This window comes from Rana temporaria, chromosome 5 (assembly GCF_905171775.1).
Source record: "Rana temporaria chromosome 5, aRanTem1.1, whole genome shotgun sequence".
Taxonomy (NCBI): domain Eukaryota; kingdom Metazoa; phylum Chordata; class Amphibia; order Anura; family Ranidae; genus Rana; species Rana temporaria.
In genome coordinates, this window is record NC_053493.1 from 235,763,326 (window position 1) to 235,775,122 (window position 11,797).

General features: G+C 40.3%; 1 protein-coding gene across 1 annotated transcript in view; it reads left to right on the top strand.

The window, feature by feature from the left end:
• ZCCHC2 (zinc finger CCHC-type containing 2) overlaps positions 1-9,991 on the top strand; it is a 104,959-nt gene extending 94,968 nt beyond the window's left edge. Inside the window, 4 exon segments of the mRNA XM_040353598.1 lie at positions 1,320-1,448; positions 5,381-6,838; positions 7,396-7,420; positions 7,422-9,991. Of these exon segments, the coding sequence (XP_040209532.1) occupies positions 1,320-1,448; positions 5,381-6,838; positions 7,396-7,420; positions 7,422-7,584 (1,775 nt within the window). The 3' untranslated portion in view covers positions 7,585-9,991.
• The last annotated feature ends 1,806 nt before the right edge of the window (positions 9,992-11,797 follow it).

The window sequence follows — 11,797 nt, forward strand, 5'->3', positions numbered from 1 at the left end:
ATGCCGCGCGCGCCCGTGGGGGCGCGCATCGCGGCGATCGGTGATGCGGGGTGTCAGTCTGACACCCTGCATCTCCGATCTCGGTAAAGAGCCTCCGGCGGAGACTCTTTACCACGTGATCAGCCGTGTCCAACCACGGCTGATCACGATGTAAACAGGAAGAGCCGTCGATGGCTCTTCCTCACTCGCGTCTGACAGACGCGAGTAGAGGATAGCCGATCGGCGGCTCTCCTGACAGGGGGGGTTAGCGCTGATTGTTTATCAGTGCAGCCCCCCCTCGGATCGCCACACTGGACCACCAGGGATGCCCACCCTGGAGCACCAGGGTGGGCAAAAAAAAAAAAATGCCAAAAAAAAAAAAAAATGCCAGAAAAATAAATAAAAAAAAAAGCATAAAGAAAAAAGATGCCAGTCAGTGCCCACAAATGGGCACTGACTGGCAACCTGGCAAAAATCAGTGCTGCCACCCCAGTGTCCATCAGCGCCACCCCAGTGTCCATCAGCGCCACCCCAGTGTCCATCAGTGCCACCCCACAGTGCCCATCCATGCCCAGTGCCCACCTATCAGTGCCCATCGGTGCCGCCCATGAGTACCCATCTGTGCCGCCTATGAGTGCCCATCTGTGCCGCCTATGAGTGCCCATCTGTGCCGCCTATGAGTGCCCATCTGTGCCGCCTATGTGTGCCCATCAGTGCCGCCTATGTGTGCCCATCAGTGCCGCCTATGTGTGCCCATCAGTGCCGCCTATGTGTGCCCATCAGTGCCGCCTATGTGTGCCCATCAGTGTCGCATACCAGCGCCGCCAATCAGTGCCACCTCATCGATGTCCATCAGTGCCATCTCATCGGTGCCCATTAGTGCCGCCATATCAGTGCCCGTAATTGAAAGAGAAAACTTATTTACAAAAAAATTAACAGAAAAAAATAAAAACGTAATTTTTTTTCCAAATTTTCAGCCTTTTTTTAGTTGTTGCGCAAAAAAAAAAAAATCGCAGAGGTGATCGAATACCACCAAAAGAAAGCTCTATTTGTGGGGAAAAAAGGACGCCAATTTTGTTTGGGTACAGTGTAGCATGACCGCGCAATTGCCATTCAAAGTGCGACAGTGCTGAAAGCTGAAAATTGGCTTGGGCGGGAAGCTGCGTAAGTACCTGGTATGGAAGTGGTTAAAGAATACAAATTCAAATCCAACTTCAATGGTAGCTTTTTTTTCTTTTGTTTTGTTTTGTTCTTAGTAATTATTTAGTCAACTGTCAATCAATTTATTTCTATAGGCAAAAATATTTGAAAGAACATTTTTCTGTCTCTCTTGTTTTTAGATCCAACACTGGAAGTTGGGTCAGGGCATGAAACGTGTGGAGAGACCTCTTCTGAGAGTTACAGTTCCCCACCTAGTCCCCGCCATAACAGGAGGGAGAGCTTTGAAAGTGAAGAAGAGAAAGACAGAGGTTGGCACCAAAAGGGGCAGCTTGTATAAATGGGAGAATGGATTTGGTGTAATACTGGAGTACAGTCGGGTTTAGCGCTTATATTGCAGACTTGGGGGTCAATATCGAAAAACAGCATTTTTGTGTACATTTTTGGTTAACCTATAGTTACAGCATTAAAGATGGTAACACAGGCAGTTTTGTTAGTACAATCTTACTACTAATAATCTGTGATTGATCGTTATACATAAGAAACAGTTAAGTGTAGCATGTATGAACAATTAGCCACTAATGATCATATAATTCTCTAAATTTGTATGTCCAGTTGCTTTACGTTCACCTATGGCTGGTGATTGCTGATGATTTTAGTAGCATGATTGAACTGACAAAAATTGCCTATAGGCGCCTAGTATTAAGCGCACTGAAGCTAGCAGCTGTAAAGTTTTACTTTTGATGAATGGTACAGACAGCCACTGTAAACGTGAGCTTTATTGCCAAATTTGTCTTCTGTATCATCCTTCAAATAAGACCTTGACTGTATTCAGCACTGTATTTAGATAATGAAGTCAGTTCACTCGATAGGTTTTGAAAAAAGTGAATATTACCGCGCTTATCAGGGGAGAAAACAAGGAGGGGGGGGGGGTGAGGGTACAGCTGCGGCACTGGAAGGTGTATCAAACCATACGTAATTGTAAATAGGGAAGGTAGTGCTGCGCTAATGGGTGGTGGATGGGTAAGTGTATGGACAGGTGGGGGAAGGGAATAAGATTGGTATAGCTGAAAATGAGAGCAGTATAACCAAAAATAGCATAAACAAAGAATAATCAGTGAACAATACTGGTGCAAATCATATAACTCCACACATTTCTCTTGGTGTGATAAATACACGAAAAAATGAGGTAATGAATAGTGCAAAAAATTATGTATAACACAACACCCAAATAACTGTGATGGGTAACAATATTAAACAGGTGATAAACAGTCCTTCAACAAGGCTTAAGCTGTGTCAACAAAAATATATATATATATATATATATATATATATATATATATATATATATATATATATATATATATATATATATATATATATATATATATATATATACAAATATATATATATATATATATACAAATATATAAATAATCATTTGAAAGTCCAAAAAATGAGAAAAAAGTGCTGGTGTAGGTCCGCAGTGTGAGGTTATAAGTGGGTAGATATCCAGTGATCCTTTTAAGATGAATAAGGATGTCCCCTTACCTTACTGCTGTAAGGTAACAGCATATAGATCCAACCACTTTAGATGGTTAACCAGATGGGCTCTGATCCAGGAACGACAGGTCCTCCTTGGAAATCTCGTCCCAGACTTAGTGCAGTCCTCCTTCACAGGAGGACTGCACTAAGTCTGGGACGAGATTTCCAAGGAGGACCTGTCGTTCCTGGATCAGAGCCCATCTGGTTAACCATCTAAAGTGGTTGGATCTATATGCTGTTACCTTACAGCAGTAAGGTAAGGGGACATCCTTATTCATCTTAAAAGGATCACTGGATATCTACCCACTTATAACCTCACACTGCGGACCTACACCAGCACTTTTTTCTCATTTTTTGGACTTTCAAATGATTATTTATATATTTGTATATATTTATATATATATATATATATATATATATATATATATATATATATATATATATATATATATATATATATATATATATATATATATATATATATATATATATATATATATATTTGTTGACACAGCTTAAGCCTTGTTCAAGGACTGTTTATCACCTGTTTAATATTGTTACCCATCACAGTTATTTGGGTGTTGTGTTATACATAATTTTTTGCACTATTCATTACCTCATTTTTTCGTGTATTTATCACACCAAGAGAAATGTGTGGAGTTATATGATTTGCACCAGTATTGTTCACTGATTATTCTTTGTTTATGCTATTTTTGGTTATACTGCTCTCATTTTCAGCTATACCAATCTTATTCCCTTCCCCCACCTGTCCATACACTTACCCATCCACCACCCATTAGCGCAGCACTACCTTCCCTATTCACTCGATAGGTTGTTCTTCTTTCGTCCCTTAAATGGTTTCTTTTGTTCATTTTTTTTCTTTGTAGCCTTTTCATTAAATCTGCACTTTTAAACAAATTTAAGCTATTATTTATTATAGGTATTTATATAGCGTCGACAATTTATGCAGCGCTTTACATATATATTGTACATTCACATCAGTCCCTGCCCTCAAGGAGCTTACAATCTAAGGTCCTTAACGCACATTCATACACATACTAGGGTCAGTTTAGACAGGAGCCACATACAGTAACCTACAAGCATGTGTTTCGGAAATGGGAGGAAACCCATGCAGGCACAGAGGAGATCATGCAAACTCCAGACAGATATTGCTGTGGCTGGTCTTTGAATTGACAACCCTAATTTTTTAAACTTAAAAAAGGCATTTAAAAAATATATATTTTCAAACAGATTACACAGTTATCTGTCTAAGTGACTGTGAAGACATCATTGTTGCTAAACTAGCTATTGCTTCTATAGCACACCCTCCTAAAACATTAGGAGACACAGGTTTGAAAAAAAATAAAAAATTCTGTCTTATGACTTTAAGATCACACTTTCTCCATAAAAGCATCTTGAAGTGGTTCTAAAGTTAAAAAAAACATCTACTTAATGCATTCCCTGCCTTAAAGCAGAGTTCCGCCTCGGGGGAAAAAAATGAAGAGTCAGCAGCTGCGAATACTGTAGCTGCTGACTTTTACTATATGGACCCTTACCTGTCCAGGGATCTTCAGGTCGACTGTCTGGTGCAGCCGCCACCCTTCCAGGTAAGGGAACCTGGCAGAGAAGCCTTTTGCTTTACGCCTGGTTCCCTACTGCGCATGTGGCGGAGGGTGGGAGGAAGCAATTAAGCGGAAGTTCCACTTTTGGGTGGAACTCTGCTTTAAGGTAAAAAATGTTAAACTACTTGTTCCTACTCCCCCCCCCCCCCCCCCTTCGGCACACGGCTTGCTGAGTGTCCACTCCCTGAGGAGGGGCTCCAGAAAAGGAGGTGAGAGACCACGCTGCAATACTTTTGCACAGAGCAAGTAGGTAGAACATGTTTTTTATAAAAATAAATAAAAGCCTTTAGAACCACTTTAAGGTGTAGCCAGCTGCAGCCTATTGCTGGTTAGGAAATGCTGCTGACCATGCCTAAGCAATGCACAAGATGGAACACACTGCTTGACAAGTTATTTTGGAATATCCTGTTTTTAATGTACAGTGAGTTGCCTCACTCAAACTACTTCAGGCAATTGTGGACTGTTTGTTCCATCCACAATTCCAAAAGGTAATAATAATGGTTTAGAAATTCAGAACCCATATTACTTTTTGAGGCTGGGTTCACGATTGAAACAGATGAGGCTGATGGCAGGAGCCTGGTGTGTCTCTGTTCTACGTTTCAGGGATGAATCGAGCCCGACTTGTTGCCTGAATTCGGACCTAAAACGGAGCCAAAGACACATAGAACCCCTGTGCAATTTGCTCTGAAGCTGCTCCGGAGAGGTGTGAATCGGCTCCATAGAGAGGCGGTCAAAATCTCCTGCTGTCTGAAAAGAATGCGGGAAAACCCACATCCAATTTGCACTAGTGTGAACCCACCCCAAATGTAAACCTGTCACAGACCCAAATGTATTTGAAAGTAAGCACATGATAATTAGAGGTGCCAACACTCCAGGTTTACTTTAAGATCAGCTGAGATTTACTTTTAAGATCACCGTTAAAAATAAATTTACTTTGTTTTCGATATGTTTGGTAATTGTCATAGTATCATTACTTATAAAATAACATATAACTGCAAACTTCTTTAGTTTAACATAATCCTATTCTCAACTTTTCCCAGTTTTTTAATTTCTGTTTAAACTTTTTCTTTTAACAGACACAGACAGCAATTCAGAGGATTCTGGCAAACATGTCCCTGGATTTCCAACTTTTGCTTCAGTAAATACATCAGCCAAGTTATCTGACCACCTTACTAGTAATGAAAGTATTGATGAGTCCTTGACTAGTCGCACTTTTACACAGTTTCAAACTCTTTTGCCTACATTGCACTGCATGATGCCAACTAACGTAGAGAAGATGGAGCCTGGGCATCCACATCCGACAGAAGGAAAAACTCTGGGTATGATAGTTAGCCCAGCTTCTATGCCCCCTGTGAGGGAGCTGATTCACCAGAGCTCCCTTGGAATTGGTGTTGCCACTGTAACCTCTGCCATAGGGGAACCAGGGAAGTGCATTGATATACTGACACCCCCAATGCCTGTCCCTTCCACTTTTCTTCCAAGGAACTGCTCGCCCAGCAGTCCCGCTTTGCAAATGCCAGTTCAAAGGCTAAAAGTACCTACTCAGGGGTCAGTGGAGGCCTGTACGGTTAATGGATCAACACAGACTAATATGGGTTTAGGAACTGCCAATGCTGGATTTATTTCAATTCATAACCATGGAGGCTTTACAGCTTCTCCTGTGACTGTTTCAGAACCTCTCGGTAAACCTATTTCACAAGTAGCAAGTCTTAATCAGGTAGTGCCTCATCTGGATGGAAATTTGGGGATTGCATCTCCGGCTGCCAATGTGAAGTTGGTTCTTTCAGGCGCTAACTTGACCCCAGCACCTTCAACAATCCCATACCCCCTTTCTGGACCATCACTTCCAAGTGGAGTCTTGCCTACACCTAACACCAATGTGCTGAATGCTGCTGCTGCTCAGCCAACTAATAATTGTATAGGTCAGGTGCAATCTGCCGTTCCTCTCACTGTTCCTACCCATAGCCCTGGTCCTGCACCCAGTCCAAGCCCTGCTTTGACGCACAGTACTGCACAGAGTGATAGCACTTCTTTTATTAGTGCAGCAGTTGGTAATACTAGCACAAATGGGACACTTTTATCACCACAGCAAATGAGCAATGGGACATGTGGCTCTTGTGGACGTAGATGCGGTTGTGGAGTACCGATGGGAAATTACTATTATCCTAACCCAATCCCTGGACAGATGTTCACGCGAGTTCCGTTTCCCTTTCCTATGCCATCAATCTGCAATAGCACCTACCTCAACCAAGCACACCAGAGCAATGGAACACATTATCCTGTCTTCCTGCATCAGCCTCCTTATACCAATGGACTAATGCATGAACCTGTGCTCGGTGGCCAGGCCAACTATGGCATGCAGCAGATGGCAGGGTTTGCTAGGTTGTACCCAATTTACCCAGCGACCAATGTAGTAGGCAACGCTAATGGATCAGTGGCTAAGAAAAATGGCAGTATCTCATGCTTCAACTGTGGGGTAGCTGGTCATTATGCACAGGACTGTAAGCAACCACCTATGGAAGCCAATCAGCAAGGTAATCGTGATACTTCCCAGAGGACTTGTTTCTAAATGTTCTTGTTTCTTCTGTTCCAACATGATTGGTATTCGGGTGTGTGAGTGTGTGTGTGCGCCCTGTTTTCCCACTTTGCTGGCCGCAATGGTGTAGACCATTCTAAAGAATCATTCTGACCATTGGCTAAAAACTGAAAACAAAGCTAGTCAAGTCCCTCTGTATTTTTGTATTTTGTGTGTCTAATAATTTAAAACTCCTGTGCCTCTGTAACTCCATGTCTGTCTGTTGTATTGCAAATTTATAATGTGTAACTTGTGTAGCCAAGTGAAGAAATTAAGAGAATATTTGGGGATGTAAAAAACTGCCCCCTCCCCCTCCCCCATGAGAAGTAAGCAATTTTATTAAGTTTAAAGCTGTTTAATGGGTCTCCACCATGTATTACTATAGCAACTGTGTGATGCTCAATCACCCACTGAAAAAGTGCCTTTTTGATTTTGTGCTTCTTAACCCCATAAATATTTTGTTGAACTTTTTCTAGTTTGTAAACACTGACTCAGAAGTTCTCTTTCCTGTTTTAGGCACTTTCAGGCTGAGGTATGCACCTCTCCTTAATCCCTCTCATGATTCTTTGGATTCTGCTGACTGACACCAGTCCACAAAAAATTATTACATGTACATTGAATCTACTAGTAAAGTTACCATATGGAAAATTCACTTTGCTTTTCATGATGGGTTTAGGCGCTAGAATGTTTACAACTTCAAGATGACAAGAAGCCCATTACTGTGCCATGAATTGTGTACCTCGAACTGAAGAAGTGTACATAGCATGCCTGTTTAAACAGGCCAAAGCCTTACATGAAGAACAGTGGTTCAATAACATGCCTAGGATGATTGGATGTACAGTGTGCTGGAAACCGAGATGAAGAGGAAACCTAATGTTTTGCAAAAGATGTAAATGTTCCTGACATTTCAATGACCCGTTTCTTTGTTCAATTCTGTGACTTATCTTTGAATCTGTAATGCATTTTCTGTCTATCGCACAGTGTCTGATTGCGTAAAGCTCTCTGCTATAGATTCAAAAGTCACAGCAGAGGTTAAGTGTGTAACGAAAAGTTTGCAATTGTATTGAAGATACTTTTTCTTCACCCTTCTGAGTTTTATGTATTAGGTAAAACCATGCCTATAAAATGTAAGAGCCAACACCTCCAAGTCAAAAGCTAGCGAAGTATCTGAATATTTTGTTTCAGGTGACGACTTGGAAGACATCTCATAACAAGTTATCTTGATGCATAGACCCCCATTTGCATCTGCTGTTATGTTAACTGCAACAGTTTGAAGTTTGATAAGTATTTTTATTTTCTAGAAAGCAAAATAACCTATGTTATAGGTTTTCTTTAAACTTATCTGACTGCTGTTTAATTTAGACAGAAATGTTCTGTCTATGCAGTCAGGCTATGGGTTATCATTGTGGCAGAACACAGTGGTGCCTCTGCAAGGTATTTCCAAGCCTAATTTATTTAACGCTTAAGACGTATTACAGTATTTAAGTATGAGAGGTTTCAGTCATTTATTTTGAAGACTATTCTTGTTAATTGGCAAGAGTAGCAGAGTTAACTATTTAATTGTTCTGTTTATCAAATCTACCACTGACCATATCTCATAATGTGAAGATGATTATTTTTATGTTCTTTAAGGGTGATTTTAAAGTAGTATTTTTATATGTCAGTTGTCTAAACTGAAAACTGCTACATGTATGGTCCATGTTAGTCTGAAAATTGCTCGGTCAGTATGTGGGGGGAAGTACCCGATCACACAAGTGATATTTACAACAAAAGCGAAATGCCACATCTTCGTGAACACACACTTTTATGATGGAGTATAGCGTTTTCCCATGTATGCCCATTTCATTGCTGAAGCAATGAATCAGATTAAAGGAAACCTGTAGTGATCGAAAAATAGGAGCTGCCTTCCTAAAATGCCAGTTGCCTGGCTGTTTCTGGTTTCCATGTCTTTTCAATGTCCCAGAACTATCATGCGGAAATGAAAGTTGGAGTACAGTCAGAATTCCTTATATGCATTTTGTTGCAAGTCTGTGATGAAAGGTTATGAAGCCATTGATTCAGCACGAAGACCAGGTTACTAGCAATTTCAGGAGGTGAGGTTAATAATGGCAGCCTTCATGTTTTTCACAGTACTGCATTTTCCTTAATGTGAGGAAACAACATATTGTGGTCTCCACTTTCGAAATTCAGTGTGCAGACACTATTCTGTCATTGCCCTTCGAGTCAGTGTCATGTCATCTTAAGACATTCGCTGCTGTTTTACAGTTTATATATATATTTTTAAAAAAAGCCAATATATGCACTACAATTTCTTGATTCCAGGTAATGCTTGACATACCTTTTTGTGCACTGAGGTTATCTGGGAGATAGGTGTGTATTCTGTGTCAAACAGCAGCCATTTACCAGCATTATAATACTGTTTTGTTATTTTATTTTTGCGCATTCCTCTAACTTCTATTCGCTGGAGAATTTTTTTTTTTTTTTTTTTTTTCAGATGCGTTTTTTTTTGTAGGTCCTAATTATATTCTTTCAGAACAGGTAAATGTAGGCTTATTAAAAACATTTAAAATGGAAATATGGTGAATAAGACCATAGAGATTTTTTTTTTTTTAAACTATAAAATCTTATTGCAAAAAGTTGGTTCATGAATTTCAAAACTTGAAAAAAAAAAAAATATATATATAGATGATATCTTGATTTAAACTATTTTGTCATTCCCAGCTATACTGCATCAACATATGATGTTTGAGGATGGCAAAATGTGTAGTTGACATAAGAAAAGTTCACAAAAAAAGCTTTAATTTAAGAGGAAGAAGAAAATCTTATAAATATTTTATTTGATCTAGGTATTTTGGATATGATTGAACAAGGTGTAGTGCAAGATTCCTCTTCGGTTAGATTAAGCAGCAAGGATTAAAGCAGCAAAAAGGAGATAGGAGGATTCTACAATACTTCAAGAGTGAGGTGTTGCCTTCTCTTTATTTGTATGTTTACCATATTCTTTGATATTTCAATTATGTACTGGAAAGGTTACTTATATTTCTAGAACAGATTTTGAATTTTATGCAAACTTATTTCCTTGAATTAACAGCAATAAAAAAACAGGAAAGCATTTTGTGCACGTTTTGTATTCATTTATATTTTGAATGTTGATCTGTAACTGGTCATTAGACATGGGGGGGGGGGGGGGGGATGGAATCACATAATATAGGGCTTTACGTGTAAATGTCAGGCAAATGTATTAAAAAAAAAAAAAAAATTAGTAATGTATGTATTAAAAATCTCTGTACAGAGATCTCTTCACATTGGCCTTCTCTAATCCCCCTCAACAGCAGGCTGGGTGAGGAATGGTGAGCACTCTAGGGCTGAGGTCCCCAAACTTTCCATGCAAAGGACCAGTTTACTTTCCTTCAGACTTTACAAGGGCTGAATTGTAACTACTGGGTGTAGAAAATGCCTCAATGTCAGTGAGGTATAGTGCCCTAAAGGCAAGCAAAGGACCACATTAAGCTCGCAAGCAGTTTGGAGACTGCTCTGGGTTCTACACTTAATACTTGGCCCAGTCTAAACTTGAGCATGTCTGAAGGGTTAAATGATTGGCATGCATCAGCTCTTTTAATGTCATGGACTGGGGTGTATCCTAGACCAAGCTGTATTGCTTGGCTTAAGTGTAGGCTTCAGAAAGCACTGGGATTGAGTATTACAACTTCCCTGACAAGGTAAAACGGTCTGCATACAGTATACTATACATCAGGGGTAGGCAACCTCGGCCCTCCAGCTGTGGTGGAATATACAAATCCCATAATGCGTCTGCTTTTTGGAGTCATGCCTGTGATTGTCAGGGTCTTGCAATGCCTCATGGGACTTGTAGTTTCAAAACATCTGGAAGGACAAGGTTGCCTACCCCTTATGTACAGCTTTTACATTTTGCATTTGACTGTTTGACATTTAAAATGTTTACCTTAAATGGGTAATTGGCTATCCGTGTACTTATGTGTAATGGAAATTACCACTGATACAGTGCATCTGAAAACAATTCAGAGCGCTTCACTTTTTCCACATTTTGTTGTTACAGCCTTATTCCAAAATGGATTCAATTATTTTCTTCAAAATTCTACGAATATCCATAATGACAATGTGAAAAGTTTGTTTTAAAAACCTTTGCAAATTTATTAAAAGTGGGAAAAAAAATCGCATGTACATGCGTATTCACAGCCTTTGCCATTGCACTCAAAATTGAGCTCAAGTGCATCCTGTTTCCACTGATCATCCTTGAGCTGTTTCTACAACTTGATTGGAGTCCGCCTGTGGTAAATTCAGTTGATTGGACATGATATGGAAAAGCACACACCTGTCTATATAAGGTCCCACGGTGCATGTTGGAGCACAAACCACGGCATGAAGTCCAAGCAATTGTCTGTATACCTCAGAGACCGGATTGTATTGAGGCACAGATCTGGAGAAGGGTAAATAAACATTTCTGCAGCCTTGAAGGTTCCTATGAAAACAGTGGCCTTCATAATTCATAAATGGAAGTAGATTGGAACCACCAGGACCCTTCCTAAAGCGTGCTGCCTGGCCAAACTGAGCGATCGGGAGAGAAGGGCCTTAGTCAGGGAGGTGACCAAGAACCCCATGGTCACTCTGGCAGAGCTTCAACATTTCTTTGTGGCGAGAGGTTGAACCTTCCAGGAGAACAAGTGATAATTGTCTGCGCTGTGATATGGCTTGGCCGGGTGAGTAAATGAGGGGAAGGTGAAAGAGCGGGCTGATTGGGCCTGGGGAGTGACAGGTGATGCAGACACAAATAAAATAACCTTAAAAACGGTATTTGAATAGGTACGGTCCTAGCTGGACTGTATAATATAACAGTGTGAGTCTTCAGTGAGAAGCAAAAACGTGTATGTGAAAGTCAAAA